The sequence below is a fragment of the Odontesthes bonariensis genome, chromosome 17 (genome assembly GCF_027942865.1).
Source record: "Odontesthes bonariensis isolate fOdoBon6 chromosome 17, fOdoBon6.hap1, whole genome shotgun sequence".
NCBI lineage: Eukaryota > Metazoa > Chordata > Actinopteri > Atheriniformes > Atherinopsidae > Odontesthes > Odontesthes bonariensis.
The window spans coordinates 22,858,860-22,876,605 of record NC_134522.1 but is presented as its reverse complement, the minus strand read 5'-3'; the positions used below and the strand labels follow the sequence as shown (position 1 = coordinate 22,876,605).

The window sequence follows — 17,746 nt, the reverse complement described above, 5'->3', positions numbered from 1 at the left end:
GCCACGGTTAACGTCGCTATGAAAGAAATAGGAGAGCACACACTAGCAGAGTCACACTTCAGAAGGAGCGTCCACACGTCCGATGGAAGACCGCCTTCGAGAAAATCCCAATGTCACAACGAAGGGTCCAAGGTGGCGGAGAAGAGTCGGTCCACCTCGGCTCCACCGCCACAGTCAGTCAACTCTACGAGTTCAGGGAGACGCAGGCGCAACATCCAGAGCTACCTGTCGCTCGTGCAGATGAAAAATATTGCAACCATCGACTCAATATCAGCGAAAGAGCTGGCCCGGCAGCAGCAGAAGGCCCGAGAGGACACGGAGAGACTGAAGCAGCTTCAGTGGGAAGCTTTACACGCGAGGGTGGCGGCGTTTATAGAAAGCCTCCGGGACAAAGACAACGTGGACAGCTCTGAGGAAACCACATAAATGTACTCCAAAGTCTGGAGTTCTTGACTTTAATTTCTATTTACAACTCAATATCGCAAAAAAGAAAACTTTAATCTGTTTGATAAAAAAAAAAAATGACTGATTAAACTAAACAATAGTCCCCATTTTCTTCATGGCTACTAAAGCTCTGTGCACAGGAGTCTCCCGAAGTAATCTGCAGTTCTCCGTCCACTGCGGGGATTTAGGAAGGTGCTCAACTGCAAAAAAAAAAAAAAAAAGCAAATACTACAAGTCACTGTAAATTCAACGTATTCAAGCCCAATTTATTTAATGTAGAAACATGCAAAAGAAAGACAAGCAATCTTTGAAGGAGGCGAAAAGAACTAAAGCGTGTTCGTCGGGATCGTTGCCAAAGATTTCTCAGAGATGGACTAAATGACTGCTTCAGCTCTGATGTTGTTCCAAATAAGAAATCACCAAATTGATCGTGTACTTGCAGTCAAACCGCTGAAACACGGGGTTGATCGGCGAAACAATCCTACCTTCACACTCAAAGTGCACTCGCGTGGGAAGACATCTGGTGTGGTCCGTGTAATCCAGCGTGCAGAGTACAGCCGTCTGCTCCTTCGGCGCAGTGAACATCAGCACCAGTATTGAACACAAAACGTTGCTCTCCATCACTTCAACAGACTTATGTTGCTCCTATAAGCAGCAAGAGGACAGCGTCAGTTTGATATTCATCTTGAACAGAAGATCGGTCTCATATAGAGTCACATGGAAAAGAAAGTACACCCTTTTCATTTAACTCAGTAGCATTAACCTCTGACGAAAAGGCAAAATGAAGAAGAAATGTGTGAAGACTTGGGTACATCTTTATAGTTCTTATATGAGTTAAAGGGAGCAGCCAGGTGCTGTGAATACAATGCACTCGATTGACTGATCGATTAACTGCCTATCAATCTGGGAAGGATTATAAGGCCGTTTCCAAACAATCTGGAGTCCATCATTCTACAGAGAGAAAGATTATTTACAAGTGGAAAACATTCCAGACAGCTGCCACTTTTCCCAGGAGTGAACGTCCCAGCAAGTTCAACCCGAGGTCAGACTGAGCAAAGCTAAGAGAAACTACCAAAAAACAAAAACCAAGGGCAATGTGCAGGCCTCAGTTAGCATGTTAAATGTTGGAGTTAAAGACCTTACAAATAGAAAAAGACCGAACAAGTATGGCTTGTTTGGAAGGGCTGCAGGAGAAAGTCTCTTCTTCTTAAAAAAGAACATGGCAGCACAGCTTAGGTTTTACAAAGTTACATCTGAACAAACCATGAGACTTCCGGAACATTGGGCCTCATGCAAGAACATTTTCATATTTTTGTTCTAAATTTCTCTCACTTTTTTCATACGAAGGTCTTGTACGAACACGCCACGTCAGATTCAACAAACGCTCTTAACTTCGGAAAAAGTGTGTAAACGACAGGCGTAAATGATGAATGCCACCAGTGCGTATTTGAGGGGCACGTGCACAAGGATAGTAAATTTGCATACTCCACACCTGTGCCACGGAGTGTTGAGTCATGAGAATGGCATCAAGGCGCAAAAAGAACAACTTTACGGGCTCTGTTCCAATTTTAATATGAAAATAGCTTTAAAAAAAAAACGTCTCGCCATGACCAGGCGCTCGATGACTGCAACTAAAGCCGTGCAATCAGTTGTTGCCTCATCATGATGGCTCTTTGATGGGGTGGTCCATGAGGGGGGTCTTCTGGCACCACACCTTCTGGTCTGCCTGGGCTGGTTCAGGTTGTAGGAGACCCTCGTTCATGGCAATATTGTGCAAATCTGGTATGCCTTCTCTGGGCTATAGAGCAGTTTGCCGCCCGCTGTATCGAGACACACCCACCTGGCCTTCAGCTCAGTGCGCTCCACAACAGGGGCTTTGATGCGTATATGTGTCTCGTGCTCCAATTGTGATTGGCAGTCCAGCCATGGCATTAAAGTTCCTCTTAATTTGTACTTGTTGGACAGCGGTGTATGGGAATTTGATGTACCATGGGTGATAAACTGGTGAGAGCTTTGATGACCAAGGGGAGCGCACGACTCACAGAGGACTGGGACACACCCGAGCTGTCTCCAATCTCCCTCTGAAAGGTTCCTGTGGCCAAAAAAAATCCAAGGGTTGTGAGGACCTGGACGTGTGGTGGAATTGGGTTTGATCGGCGTGTTTCTCTGGAGTTGTGGCTCTAGCAAGCTGCATATTTGCAGCAGCACAGTCCTTGGCAGTCTTAATCGCGATGTCAGCCATTCGTCTATCTCCGCAAGGATATCTACACGTTCTCTTCAAGAGCCTGACGCGCTAAGGCATCCAAAAGTAGCAAGTCAGCCGCTGGTTACACTTCCTGTTGACCTTGTTATATACAGAGTCAAATTAACCTTTAATTACTGCATAATTTAAGTCAAACCGAATAATGTCAGCATCATTATGGGGTATAATGTATAATAATCATTGTCCACGTTTGTTATGATAACATGATGCTCTTTCCCATGTGCTCCCCCTCCCTTCCTGCACTCCTGTGAGATTTGTTGTGGAACTGGCTGACATATTCGAACTTGTCAAGGACAATTGCCTGATCCAACATTCTGTGCAGAATTATTGAACAAACACACACGCATACACATACATGCTCATTTATAACACATGCAACTCCTCACCTCTTCACTGTCCCATTGCTTAAGGTGTTGTTTTGTGTATGTGATGCTTTTTCTGTGCTGAGGTTTCTTTTTGAGATCTCAGACCGTATCCTAATAAGGGTACAGTGTGAAGTATGATTTTTTTTTCCCTCCCCTCACCCAATGTTGTTCCCCTTCCTTCTTATCTGGCGGCGCCTGCGTGGCCGTGAGCCCGCGGGCTGCGATGCCTTGGTCACACTCTCTCTCCCCTGTCTGTTTCTGTGTTGTCTGTCATGACCGAAACTGGAATTTCCCCTCGGGGATTAATAAAGTATAATTGATTGATTGATTGATTGATTGATTGATTGATTTATTTATGTTTGCTTCAAAGTAATTAAATATACAATCCATTAGTCAAGCAAACTTGATTGGAATAACAGCGGACTATTTTACAAAACTCCTACGACAGGTCTGGATCACTCGTAAATCCTGTTCGTACCTGAAAGAAAACGTAAAATACGAAAAGATTGGTGAATGCGCAAATTCTCTTAAATCACTCGTACGGACGATTTAAGAACAAATCTGTGCGTACGAACGGTTCTTGCATGAGGCCCAATGTCCTTTGGACAGAAGAGATCAAAGTGGAGATGCTTTGTGAAAACCAAACAGTCAAGCAAGGTGGTCAAAGGGTGATGATTTGCGCTCATTTTGCAGATACAGGACCAGGACACCTTGTGGTCGTTGAGTCCTCCTCTGTATACCAAAGCATTCTAGAGTCAAATGTGACGCCATGTGTCTGACAGCTAAAGCTTGGCTGACATTTGGATAATGCCACAGGACAATGAACCCAAACACAGCAGCAAATCTGCAGCAGAGTGTCTGAAAAAGAAAAGACTGACGCAAAGTTGCAAAGAAGAGTGAGTAAAAACTCACTCTTCACAGGAAGCAATTACCAAGTTATTGATGCCAAAGGTGGTTTTACAAGCTGCCGAGTCATGGCATGGCTTAGTTTTCCACACAGTGCTTCTGCATTTTGGATAAATATATGACACAGTGTAATATATCATGTGTTGTCGTTTGTCTAAGGTTGCATTTATTTGTATATATTTACCTCATTTTAAGCCCCGATAAGGACTTCGTGATTTTCTACTATGTCCCTATATATTTGGATTTTCTTTTTTGTAGCATGGCTGTAGTTCTAAGTCATTGGAGTCACTTTCAGTACACGGCTACCCTTTGAAACATTTCCTGAAACATTATTTGACAAAAACCAAGTGAAGTCCGGCACCTTAACGAGCTTCAGCTGCTGCCTGCGACCAGCGAACGCATTGAGGTGCTGAGTGAGCGTGCCCAGAAAAGCCCTCATGTCTGTCTGCATGTCGCTTTGCTCAGCGAGGCTGTTCAGTGGCACGCAGGGGGGGATGTTGTGGCGACTGACCCTCACTTTTGGCTTCAGGTCAATCACCAGGTTGTAGGTGTCCAAGTAGACGCCCTCGTAGGCAGTCGCCACAGACACACACACTCCTTTACCTTGACGAGTCTTCACGGTGTCGTACCCACCTGGTGACGGCAAATTAAAGAGGGCAAGTAAAAAGAAAAGCGGAAAACATCTCAAATAAGTTTTCTTTAAAAACAACAAAAACCCACAAAGAGGTAATAAAACAGCTGGCTTGCAATACCAATGAGGTGATGAGCGTGCAGAAGATCTTTCAGCTCAGAGTGTCTGGCCATCAGCCGCAGCATTTGTGAGCTCTCAGAGTCTTCGTCCATTTCCTCCTCTTCTTCATCTGCGAACTGTTTGTCTGCAGACAGCCTCATTTTCTGGAGATTCTGTCATGTTGGGGGGTGGGGTTCAATTGCTTACAAAACATTCCTTGCACAAGGAATTGTATATTAACACAACAACTAACTGTATATTTGCTGAATTCATACGGTCCGATGTATGTTTAAGTTAGGAATAGCTCAAATTCTATTAATAAAAAGCTTTCACGTGACATTCACCTGGTCATTGTGCCACAAACTCTGGGTAGATACATACATTTGAAAAGTATATGTCCATATAAGACCTTTGCTGACTGGTAGGTAAAGGTATAAACAAGTGTGTGAATATGGCAACCCAAACTAACTTCCAACAAACTATTAAGAGCCTTAATGACTTACAGTGAATTTCTTTCCACTCACACGCATTATTGAAGAGTCACACCTTTTGAAAACACGGCTGCATATTAAACCACACCATAAAAAGTCCCCTCACCTTGTGTGCTTGTTTCTCTGCCTTCAGCTGGTCTCTCTGGACTGTCAGGGCTTCAACTTTAGCCTTTAGCTCCTTAACTTGACTCTGCTGAGGCCGACTTCCGCGGATCCTTGCTTGAACTTCCAGCAGACTCAGATGACTCAGCACGCCTGCGGATAAAACCATCCTTATTGACTATAAAACGACTTAAATGAAAAAACGGCTGAATGTGAGGGTTGATAAACCGCTGCTGTGTTAGCATTAGCTTCACAACAAACTCCTTTTTTTCAGCTAGTGGTCAGTGTCGGTCGCGAGTTAGCTTTGCGCATCCCCACGTACCTTTCGTGCTCGCTCCCTCCATAGTTCACACGTCTTTATTTTGTTATCTACTGTAGTACGTATAGCTGCCCGACTGACACCCGCAATACAAGTAGTTTTTTTGATTTTGGCGGCTGCTGTGGCGCTGGCAACGCCTCCCGCACGACGTCAACCCCGGAAGAAAATTCAAAACAGTTGCGATCACATGGAGCACCAGAGCGAGAGCACCAGAGATTAGCCCAGTAGGTGGTAGGTTAGGTCAACGCAAGGTGTACACTGCCGAAGAGATAAAGACACGGAAGTTAACTTTACAACTAAATGTGACCCCGTAGTGTCAAAACATTATTTTTTTTGCCACTCATGGAAACACTCAGGAAGTTTGCGTTGAATTAACGCGGAGCTCTTGAACGTCTCAACAAGCAGCATGGTGCCGCTGACAGCGACTTGTATCCGGATAACATCAGTGCTGCCTCGTAAAGGTGAGAACTTCATGTTGTGTAATCAGTTGTTTTTACTTACTCGTTTCACCTCATTCTCCTTCCTGTAATAGTATTGTACTATTTGAATCTTTTCCCTCGTATTGAGGGGAAATTGTGCAGCTGTTTTCAGAGATTTTTTTCAGTCAGCGGGATTTAGGAGCTGCTGCACACTTGGATCTGCAGAGGGAATGCAAAAACTTTTTTTTTTTACCTCAGTTAACTGTTGAAATCATTAGATTCCTCAACAGCGAAAGTGACTGTTTGGTCATTTATTGAATATGATTGTTACTGTCAGAGCTCATCAAATAAGTGCTCATTATTCTTCTGGTTTGATTTGTCCAGCTAACAATAAAAACGATTAAAAAGAAGCAACTTGCATGATAAGTTACTAAACTTCAGCAAATCCTCACATTTGAACCATTTTTGAGTGAGAAAAACAATGTTTGCTACAGTCTGCAGTGTTTGCTGAAGCTTCTGTCAACGACCTTCAACACCCACAGAGATTTGTTGTTGCTGTTGTTTTATCTCTCTGGGGCAGCAGCAGCTGGGGAACCTCCCCTCACATTGCCAAAACAGTGGTAATTATTTTCGGACCAGCACGGGCAGAGGTTACTTGGCGCACAGCTTGCCTGACCTCGGTTTGTCTACGCCTAGTCCCATTTCTCAAGCAGTTGGTTTTGTCGTGTAACGACGCCTTTATCCGGCGAGCACTTGAGCTGAGGCGGGAGAGATTTAGCTTTCGTTGAGGAAGAAACATGAATTTGTCTGAAAACCAGCTCATGGGAATCAAAGTTCCCTTGGCAAAGTTGTGCATTTGTGATTTAAAAAGAGGTGGATGTAAAACTGTAAATCAAACTGTGGTGGATTATTGACTCTCATAATCCTCATTTATCCTCATTTCCTCAAGGTTGTTGGACTCTTCTGACTGAGGGGTGTAAGGAAAGCCGTCTCCCATTCGTGTGAAAGTGTGACCAGCAGAGCAGACAGTCCTCTTCACCTGCAGCCGGGAGACAGTAAAGATGGACCCGTCCAACCAGAAGCTCTTCACGGCTGCAGACTATGTTATATTTGCCGTTTTACTCGCTGCCTCTGTAGGCATCGGGCTGTACTATGCTCTATCCGGCGGGCGTCAGCGCACCACGCAGGAGTTCTTGATGGCAGACCGGAGTATGGGCTGTGTTCCCGTCTCCCTGTCGCTCATCGCTTCCTTCCAGTCGGCCGTGGCGATCGTCGGCGTTCCAGCTGAGATCTACAATCATGGCACTCAGTACTGGTTCATCGGCTGTGCCTACTTTCTTGGACTTATCATTCCAGCTCATGTTTTCATTCCCATGTTGTACAGACTGCGGCTCACCAGTGCTTACCAGGTATGCCAAAGCCTTCACATTTTTATTTTTTTTCAGATTTAAATGGGCTTTCACGAACCCACAGCTCTCGTGTCGTTTGGTTTTGCAGTATCTGGAACTGCGGTTCAGCAAAGCGGTGCGCATCTGCGGCACGTTGACGTTCATCTTTCAAATGGTGAGTTGATTTGAATGCTTCAGCCACCGGTTTAGTAGCTGTGTTTCATTTTCCCCACCATCACGCCAGGGGATTTAAGGTCGGCAGAAGCCTGACGTGGCCCTTAATCATGCCACCGACTGACATGGATCAGGAGTCGACCCCAAACTGTCTGAGATGAGGACCGTAACCCTCTCAAACAGATGAGCTACTTGACACCCCAGTACCGTGCTGAAGTTTGAGCCACCCTTCATTTCGTTATATTTTCTTCCAAGCAGCCCGACTTTCTCTGGATTATTTTCTTTCTTTTAAAATGATGTTGAGCAATATTTCTCGAGACTGTCTGAAGGTCCTTTCGAGTTTTTCTTTGGACATTGGCTGCTTTTTCACTCACTTTCAGTTCAGATCTTGTGCCTGACCATTTCCAAAGGAATGTGATTTTTATTTTATTTATTTTTTGTTTGTTTGTTTGTTTTTTAAGCTACTTAACACTGAGCTATGAATTATTTAGGTATAAAAGTGCACTATACACCAGTGTTGTTTCAAAACATATCAGACAGCTTGGCAAAGAACCGATTGTTCATTTTGTCTTTATGCACTTTGTTATGAGCGGCCTCTCACAAAGACACATCATTTGTTCTCATTTCTTTTGTTGCACCTATAAAAATGCCAACAAATCTGTATATAAGAGAGTGAAGGAAGGCAAATTTAATTTGTATAGCACCTTTTAGATAAATATCACAAAATACTTCGCAATAAAATGCTAGAACATGAAAACAAAATTGAACCAAAAGCCATATCTCATCATGGTGTGCAGCGTGTATTCAACAAGTTTGATGAAACTGGACAAAGGGAGGACAAAAGAAGACGTGAGAGGCATAAAAACTATCTTCAGCAGATAAATGGTATCTAAAAAGTGATGTCCTTAAGAAGCAAGAAAAAGATTCAGCAAAGACCTGAAATGGGACCTTAGAGATGCAACTGAACCTTCATGTGGTCTATTTATGGTTCACTGAAGCCTCAGCAGAAATGGTCTCTGTGGAAGGGTGGCTGTGAAGATGCCATTCTTCAAGAGGGAAAAACGGAGACAAAAGGCTGAGGTATGCCAAATGACACAAGAAGTGGACTGAAAATCAGTGGCAACAGGCCTTATGAAGGGATGAATCCTCCCCAGAGCCCGGACCTCAACATTATTGAAGCAGTGTGGGATCATCCTGACAGAGAACGGAAAAAAAGGCAGCCAACGTCCAAAAGAGAGCTTTGGGATGTCCTTCAAGAAGCCTGGAGAACCATTTCTGAAGACTACTTAAAGCTTGTCCAAGTTGAAGAATAAAGGTGTTCATACCAAATATTGACCTTTAGGTTTGTTCCAATAGAACCATCTCTGTTTTTGCCGTAAATACTGTATTTCTGATTTATGTTTTCACATCTTTCAATAAATCACTGCACCCGTCTCCTGCTTTCCTGGCAATATATACAGAAATGAGGCAACAGAGGCAATAAGCTTTGAAGTTTGGAGCAAAGAACCCTGCTGAGTTTAAAAAAATAAAAATAACAATGAAAGAAACGGTGGATCACAAAGGAGAGCCAAAACACTGTAGACGCAGTTTATCAGAATATCTATAGAAATTCAGAAAATATGTTTTCCACTTCCATAAGGAAATGCAGCAAATGCATCTGATTTTTAAAAAACATTTGGAATCATTATCTGATCCTTTATGATGGCAGTAGTGTCTAATTTGTCTGCTGTTTTTCTTGGCCACAGGTTATCTATATGGGTGTTTGCGTGTATACACCTGCCTTCGCACTAAATGCAGGTAAAATGCATCTGTTTTACTTTAACTCGTTAAATTCAGTCAGATTTAATGAGCATTTCAGCAAGTTGCTGTATTTGATTTCAGTTACTGGATTTGAGCTGTGGGGAGTGGTGCTGGCCACTGGACTAGTGTGCACATTGTACACAACGATGGTGAGTTACAGTAGAGGTCGTTTTTCATTCTTAATAATAAAAAAAATAAAAAAAAAAGGTGTACCGTGTTACAGGCACGAGGTCTGATTTGTTCATGTTCCTCACAGGGTGGTTTGAAGGCTGTCATCTGGACGGACGTCTTTCAGACGGTTGTGATGTTTGCGGGGCAGCTGGCCGTCATAGTGGTGGGAGTGCAGAAGACTGGAGGAGTGTCAGAAGTCTGGAGGAAAGTGTGGGAGGGAAACCGCATATCTGGTCTGGAGTAAGTCGAGTGACGACTGTGGAGTCTGTACGTCAACACGACATTAGAAGGAACAGAATTGTTGTTAGTCTCATCAGGACCAAACTTTTAGCATGCATGTAAACATGTTAGTCCGACCGAAATTGTACAAAACTGAAGCTCTCACATACATGCTGATAACGCAGTTGGAGGTTGAATCATTCCTGCACATATCTGGACTCAAATGGGCCTAGATGCTCAATACATGCTCCAAAGTTGCTTCTTTTTACTGAAGCATAAGTGTATAGTAATACAACCAAATTCCAAGGAAAGCAACTCCCATTCACATATAGTTTCTTTTGTTAGACGGCTTAACGCAACAGAAATTGTGACCGGAAAATCATGCCATTAAGACTGCGTGTCAGCTCACGGCTGCATTTCCAGACTGTCGCTCTGCTCTGATAAAATGCTCACTTTATACCCACGCCGTCATCTGACAAAATCAACTTTCCAGCAATTAAAAGACGGCATTTTAGTACGATGACCTCCCACAGAGGAAGTTAGAAGCGGTAGAATGCGTTGACCTCGATTTATTTTTATTTTTTTTCTCACCAGTGGATGTAAACTGGGACAGTGACGTTGGTTCAAGAAAATGGCTAGGTTGAACCCCAGCTGTAACTCCACTGTGCACGTAGCTGTACTGCGTCCTGCAAGTGCTGACAGTAATTCTTTTTCATGTTTTTGCGTCCCACTCGGACTGTAGTGCTTCCTGTGGCTCTTATTGAAGGAGGAGGAAAGAAAATGAAGGAAAACTTGCCTGAATTTGTACATTAATAGTTTTTGTCAACACTCTCCGCATTTAAGAAATGCAAGCAGTTAGGGTTTCCACATTCAGCAGTTACGTTTCTGTCCAACCAATGAGCCCTAGTCAAGCACTCCAACAACCAGGCCGTAACATTTACTTATATGTTCACATTACAGCCAGAGGCAAGGAACCGACCTGTGGAGCCACCTTTTCATGGTTCAATCTAGCTCCGTTAAAACAGCTCACATCTGTACGCTGCTCAAACGATTCCACTTGTGGTGCAGCGAATTCTTCTTGCAAGTACTTTTGTTGTTACGTTTCATAATGAATAACCAAGTACTGCCTTTTTCGCTCCTATATTTCAGCTTAAACCCAGATCCTACAGAGAGACACACCTTCTGGACTCTTGGGGTCGGCGGAATCTTCCTCATGCTGTCACTGTATGGAGTGAACCAGGCTCAGGTCCAGAGATACCTCAGCGCGCGCACAGAAAGAGAGGCTGTCAGGTATGCAGCCCGGTAGATTTGTAAATGATCTGTTGACGTGATAGTAATAAAAAAAATAAAAAAAAAATCCTGTACGCGCTAGGTCGATCATTAACAAGATATCACAGGAAAGAAACGTTAAAAAATGTGTTAAAGGTCGTTTAAAGAAGCCGTTGTGATCTTTTTTGTCCACCAGAGAGCGCCGACAGAATAACAGACTGATGGAAAAGTCAGTCAGTTGACTTTAGTCCAGATTGAATAACTCAACAGTGCTTGAGTGGGTAGATGCAGTGGATTAAGCAGGCCAAAATTGTCAGAGTGAAATATTCCCGACAGCTGCCATGAAACATGTGACTTTTTATGCGTCACAGTCATCAGGTGTGGCGTGGTAAGGCTTCGCATCACTCTCGCACACTTTAACGCACCAGCGTTTGAATCGGTGGGTTATTGCGAGAATGTTATCATGCTTCACATTAAAAAGGACCACTGTGCCTCAAAGCTGCCATCAGAAGTTGTCACTCTTGTCCGTTTGTGTCCGTGTGCAGGTCGTGCTACATGGTGTTTCCCTCCCTGCAGCTGGCCCTGGCTCTAAGCTGTGTCATGGGGCTGGTCATGTTCGCGCGTTACTGTGGAGAGGACCACTCTGACAAGCTGGGCAGCTCCTCCAGGGATGCAGTGAGTTGCACTGTGCCTCTTCCCTCTTTTTTTTTTTTTTTTCTTTTTCAACTTTCCCACCTTTTTGTCAATCCCCGATTAAAGGGTTGCTACCGAAAAATGCTCTTGAAATTTGAATGCGGAGTTCAGTAAACCGTGAACGCAACATCATTTTCAGTAATTTATCACGTTAGGTTTGGTTTGTAAATGGTGGTGTACGTGTCAGAGAGCTTTTGGTCTGTGGGATGTATTGTGACTCAATGAGTGTATGCAAACATTTTTCCAGGAAGATTTTATTCTAATTTCTTCTCTGCAGATGGTGATATACTTTGTGATGGACATGCTGCAGGGTCTGCCTGGGCTGCCCGGACTGTTTGTTGCTTGTTTATTCAGCGCTGCCCTCAGGTAGGGACTTTCCACCCCCGTCTGTAGAGCTTTGTCAGAGCTGTCCCATAGAAACCGCGATACTTATCTGAAAGGACATCTCACGTTTTATGTTTCCTGATTCAAAAAGAAGGAAATAAAATCACATGGTCCTTACCAACTCTTAAAATGTGAAAAAATACAAGCTCAGAATAACAACACATGACATTTTAGACTGTATCACTATTTATTTAACAAAGAAAAATGAGGCCAAAATGCAGTGTGTACTAATTGTGAGCAATTTCAAATCGTTTTCCAGAATTGCAAAGAATATTCCATCATCTGGTAGAAGAGCCTGGGTGCTTGACTGACATATTATTAGATTTGCAAATCAATGCATTATGTTTGTACTCCCATATTACAGAGTATCCCATCTTTTTCTTTAATGAGCTTTTATATAAAGTCTTGCTGTATCCCTACAGTCGTTATTCCAAAAGGAAAAGATGCGATTCATCCAAATTTGAAGCTTATTACAGAATATGTTCTCCCTACATGGCTGCCACTGTAGATGAATAAACATTTATTAAATGTAAGATGGTGTTAGCTAATGACATGTATGTCGCTCTGCTTTTTCTCCGCAGCACCATCTCCTCTGCCTTCAACTCTTTGGCCACTGTGACGATGGAGGACCTCATCAAACCACATTTCCCCTCTATGACAGAGGCGAGAGCAACCCTGATGTCCAAAGCTTTAGGTTAGCTGCCTGAAGCTCCAAACTCAGCAGATACATGATACAAAGCTCAGATTTCTGCTAAAGTGTGATCTTGTGTCCCCACAATTAGCTATGTCCTATGGGCTGCTGTGTCTGGCCATGGCCTATCTCACCCACCTCATGGGTGACTCAGTTTTACAGGTAAGCACACATGTTGTTTCTATCAAATAATAGTTGACATCTTTCTCTTAGTTAGCATTCAGTGTTCATGTTTGAACTACAGGTGGCTTTGAAGATCTTCGGGATGGTTGGCGGTCCTATTCTCGGCCTGTTTTGTCTCGGGATGTTCTTCCCATGGGCCAACTCCACCGTAAGTTGAAGTTTGTCACTTAGATCTGTTACACGATCTGTAACCCTAACACCCATCTGTTTTGCTTGTTTCCAGGGTGCAATAGCAGGTCTGGGCGCAGGTCTGGCTGTGTCTTTCTGGGTCGGCATCGGGAGCATCATCGGTCGTAGCGCTGCCGCGAGACCTCTGCCTCCCAACTGTCGTGTGGACCTGCTGTTGGACAACACCACTGCTGCCTTCCAGACAGCAATCGGCAATGTCACTCAGAGGTGTGAGTCACTCCGGCGGCGCTGGATGTCGTATTTTAATGTGCTCGTTTCACAGCATAATCATCTCTTTGTTTCTTTTAGCCGACCCTCTGTGCTGAAGAGGTTTTATTCACTGTCCTACATGTGGTATAGTGCTTTCAACTGCTCCACAGTCATTCTCGTAGGTCTGATCATCAGCTTTCTTACAGGTAGCCAGGCTCTTACACTTACACATGCTCTCCATAATCCAGAGTGTTAAATGATGATGTTGAAATCAACTTTGAAATGTGTTTTGTTTTTTTGTTTTTTTCTCTCTCTCTGTTGAGGCCCAATGAGGGAAGAGGATGTGACTCCGGGAACAATCTATCCCTTGTTTGGGAAACTGTTCTGTTTCCTTCCTGAACACCTGAAAAAGAAGCTCTGCTGTGTCACTCCTCTGGGACAGTCTGTAAGTCAAAAGATGGCGTGTAGCTATAAAATGAGCGTTGCTTTTAAAAGCCTTTGTGCTTGATGTTTTGAATGTTTTTTTTTTTTTCCCTTTGTGGGTTTTTTAAAGAAAGGTTGTTATTTTTTACCCAAACACAGTTTGAAATCTAACTGTGCTTCCAGCTCACAACACACGGACAACCGCTTCAACAGCACAAAGAAAGTAACGGACTCCCCTTCCCACCAAACAACGGAGCATCACAGGAAGACTCTGAGAACTTTCTCCCTGAGGATCAAACCCCTTTTGTAGAGTATGAAACCGCGGTGTGATGTCTGACTTTCTCATGTGATGCTGTACGCAATCCTCAAGCAAAACTCTCAGACTTGAACTTTGAACTTGAATGGATTCGTATTTCGTATTATCATGAGGTGTGTTTTATTTCATTTGCACCGCGAGCTGCTGCGGAGAGGCCAGAAATAATGTTCAGCCAGCTCAAGATATATTTTTTGTTTGTCTGTTTTTCTTAAATCTCCAAATTTCATGTTCCCATTAGAAATAAAAAAAACGGTATGCTGCTGAGTAGCACATCGTTTTGCACATCTGACACAGCGTTTGTCAGCTTCTGCTGCGAGATCACAGTTCCACACTCGGCTGGCTTCACGTGGAAAAACGCCACTTTACTGTTACATGAGAACGAAATGGTGTTCAGCGAGATCAAGAGCCAGTAAAATGTCTATCTTTTTTCTTTTTAATCATCATTATTATTATTTTCTGTGAACTTGACAATTGATCAGCACTACTGCATTTGTGTGAGTGGCTCTTAGGTGCCATCGCCTTATTTTTAAAGAATGTCTGAGTAAATTATTACTGTGTTGCAGCTGAAACATGTAAAACCTTTTACTATAGGTTTAAAAAGAAAAAAAAAAGAAAAGATTAAAGATTTTGTAGTTAAAACGTTGCCCGTGTTTCATTTTGCATTCACTCATGCCTCAAAACATACTGTCACAGATGCAGATTTCACCAGCATTGAATCAGTGGGAAACGGCAGCAGTTTCACACGTGATGACATTTACCAGCCGGGGTCAATCTACAGCTTTTCATTATACGTTCTTTACTTTTCTACACTGCAGTTTATCTTGCCGTGGAAATTTACAACTGATTTTTGATTACAAGCTAAATAATGACTCCAACATAAAAGGGCCGTCTCATACGTTACATTGAACAATATAACGGCAGAATAATGGGTAGGAGTCGCTGTGCCACAGGCAGCTGAATCATTCAATTTCACCTTTCTGTTGATGATGATGATGATAAGAACTTGATTTAAAAGTCTCAAAGCAAAAGTATATAGGAAACGATCCGACGCTGGATCCTTTACACGTCTGAAAAGGGCTTAGAAGAAGTACAAACTTATTTCAACGTAGAAATATGTACAACTTCCATATGGTTACACTGACCATTATAACAAGGACCAACTAAACTACTTATGTGTTTTTTCGTAGCCAAATAGTTTTATTCCCAATGTTCAAATTTAAGGTTAACTTATATACTGTATGACTCCTTTTGTATCAATACTTTGATTGGTATTTACAGAAAGAACAAAGGGAAAATAAAATGTCTCAAAAGAAAAATACAGGTAATGCATGTACATCTTTCTGAGCCGGGTCACGTTTGAACATTGCTTTAACGTGACATTATGTTTATAAGCCAGTCGTGATGATACGATAAGAAAAAGAGAAATGCTGTTTTAAAAAGATTTGCTCTTAAATGGCATATTTTGTTACCAAAATAATGAATTACCCTCATTTCGAGCCTTGAAATGTAGAACATCCTTTGTTTGATTTGTCTTTTACATATTTTTTCAGCCTTCACATAACTATAGAGACCAAATATTTAACTACAAAACATTTTGTAGGCTGATGATACTGTCATTTTGAGCCTAAAAGTCACCAATGGCGCTGATTTGGTTCTGCATTTGATAGTCAGAAATATATCCCTCCACTTCCTCCACTATTCCGTGTATAGTTGTGTACTTTTGTGCGCTGCCTACAAAGTAAACAGAGATGTTTTTCCTATCATTTGACAATGTTTGTTCTTGTTGTATTTTAAACAAATTCTGCTTTGCCTTTACTTTTACTGTTGACCAGCAGCGGCGAAGATGACTTTCTGGCAATGTCAGCAAGAGGTCTGCAGTGCTGCTATGCAAATCTGCTCTAGTCAGTTGGCTGTCTAACAACGGAGCTGTGGCTTTTTTTGTAATTAATTTTTCTATAACAAATCCTGTGTTCTTCTTCGAAAAACAGTTCTTCCGGGTGATGGTTATATTGTTGGAAACAGCAACGAGGAAAAAACACATACAATTTCCAATCATTTCACCACAATTTTAAATGAATAAGTAAATGTATGCTAGCCAAAAAATGCCAATATTGTTTGTTTGGAAAAAAAAAAAAAAAAAACAAGTAGACTTTGACCTCCTATTGTGTTGCTGACATTTCTTATCCACCTTCCATGTAAAAATCCTTTGGGTTGCCTAGCATGTGAGTTTTTTTTATTTGTTCAATGTACTGTTACTGAGGTCAAGTAACTAACTTATTTAATTTCTAAAAGGCCTGCTCTGCTTGTATGTTGAATGGAAAACCCTGGATGTGAGAACTTTAGATAACCCTCCTCAATAAGCCCCTAAGATGTATCCGACTGACACTGAATTACTTAGTAACAGCAAAAAGAGAGAAGAAAAACAAAAGCATTATCCAAATGATTGGATTTTTTTACACTGGGCTCCATTTAGTTATAGGACTAAATTTGTAAACTTTTACTAAAAACAAAACATATTTCGAGAAGTTGGGGGCACTGTGTGTGAAATGATTTGTAAATCATTGCTACTTGTCAAAATTGGACATTATGAGCTGTTTGCCATGTAAAAATAGTCAAATGACCTTAAAATGGGCTTGACACCACACCTTTTTCCTCGGCACTCCCTGGCACTTATTGGGTTAATTCGGGCCTAAATGTTTAAACCGGAGCGATTTCCGGGGAGAAGAAGCTAATATCCATTTAGATGTATTTTAGATTCACCGTCAGTCACTTTTCTACAATATTAGCCGGTCAGCCGGCTATAGATTGCGATGGTCCACAGTGGGCTCTCTCAGACAGTGGCTCTTGCAACTCTCACCACAGAATGAAAAAAGAAGGCCCCCCACACTGCTGAGCAGATTAATGCCTTTATCGAGTAAGAATTGAGAGATTTCTATTATTCTGCTCACAATCAACCCCTTTTTGAAGGACAAAAAAAAAAAAAAAAACAGTCTACCGGCATCCGGAGATGGTCAAGAAGGATACAGGTCGTTTAGGCCATTAGCGTTTAGGCCGCAGTCGTTTAGGCCCCCCTGCAGTCGTTTAGGCCAGGCTACCTGAGCAGCTGAAATCTTTATTACTGTACATTCGTTATTGTAAGATATAAGTCAGCTCTACTGGTCTGTCTGGGTAGCCTACATAACTATGGTAAATTATTTAATAACCAACTTTAGTGTGGAAACGTTTTTTTTATTTAATAAATGGTGATTTATAAATTCATCAAATTGTGGAAATAATCATCCGCATTGCCACATTCATTAGACAATAATGCTGTATAATACAAATTCGGTTAGCTTAACAATGCTAAATCGCGATCATGCTAACGAGCAGAAACGGACATTTTAAAGAGTGCAAATACACACCAGGAGCAAGAAAACACTATCAGAAAGGTAAGTAACATGTACACATTCATTTCACATCAGTATGAACATAACTTACATCGTCAGTGACTGCCACACCGGTGTAAACATGTCGAGTGGTGAACGTGAAGAAAGGAAGAGGAACTGCACAAACCGTCTTCAAAATAAAACGCCCACTTCAAATAATAACGAATGTACAATAATAAAGATTTCAGCTGCA

General features: G+C 42.3%; 2 protein-coding genes across 2 annotated transcripts; one reads left to right on the top strand and one right to left on the bottom strand.

The window, feature by feature from the left end:
• Positions 1-410: 410 nt before the first annotated feature.
• Positions 411-5,708, bottom strand: cenpo (centromere protein O). The gene is made up of 6 exons (XM_075447972.1): positions 5,624-5,708; positions 5,306-5,454; positions 4,731-4,881; positions 4,340-4,611; positions 930-1,089; positions 411-644 (listed from the first exon to the last, which is right to left on the bottom strand). Exons 1-6 carry the CDS (start codon positions 5,643-5,645, stop codon positions 535-537), a joined length of 864 nt encoding a protein of 287 aa, XP_075304087.1. The 5' UTR covers positions 5,646-5,708; the 3' UTR covers positions 411-534.
• A 96-nt stretch (positions 5,709-5,804) lies between these two features.
• On the top strand, positions 5,805-14,767 carry slc5a6b (solute carrier family 5 member 6). Its single transcript, XM_075448135.1, has 16 exons — positions 5,805-6,081; positions 6,989-7,448; positions 7,537-7,602; positions 9,347-9,398; positions 9,483-9,550; positions 9,658-9,812; positions 10,941-11,081; positions 11,606-11,735; positions 12,031-12,119; positions 12,719-12,831; positions 12,920-12,990; positions 13,073-13,159; positions 13,235-13,407; positions 13,489-13,595; positions 13,713-13,834; positions 13,996-14,767. Exons 2-16 carry the CDS (start codon positions 7,101-7,103, stop codon positions 14,140-14,142), a joined length of 1,869 nt encoding a protein of 622 aa, XP_075304250.1. The 5' UTR covers positions 5,805-6,081; positions 6,989-7,100; the 3' UTR covers positions 14,143-14,767.
• The last annotated feature ends 2,979 nt before the right edge of the window (positions 14,768-17,746 follow it).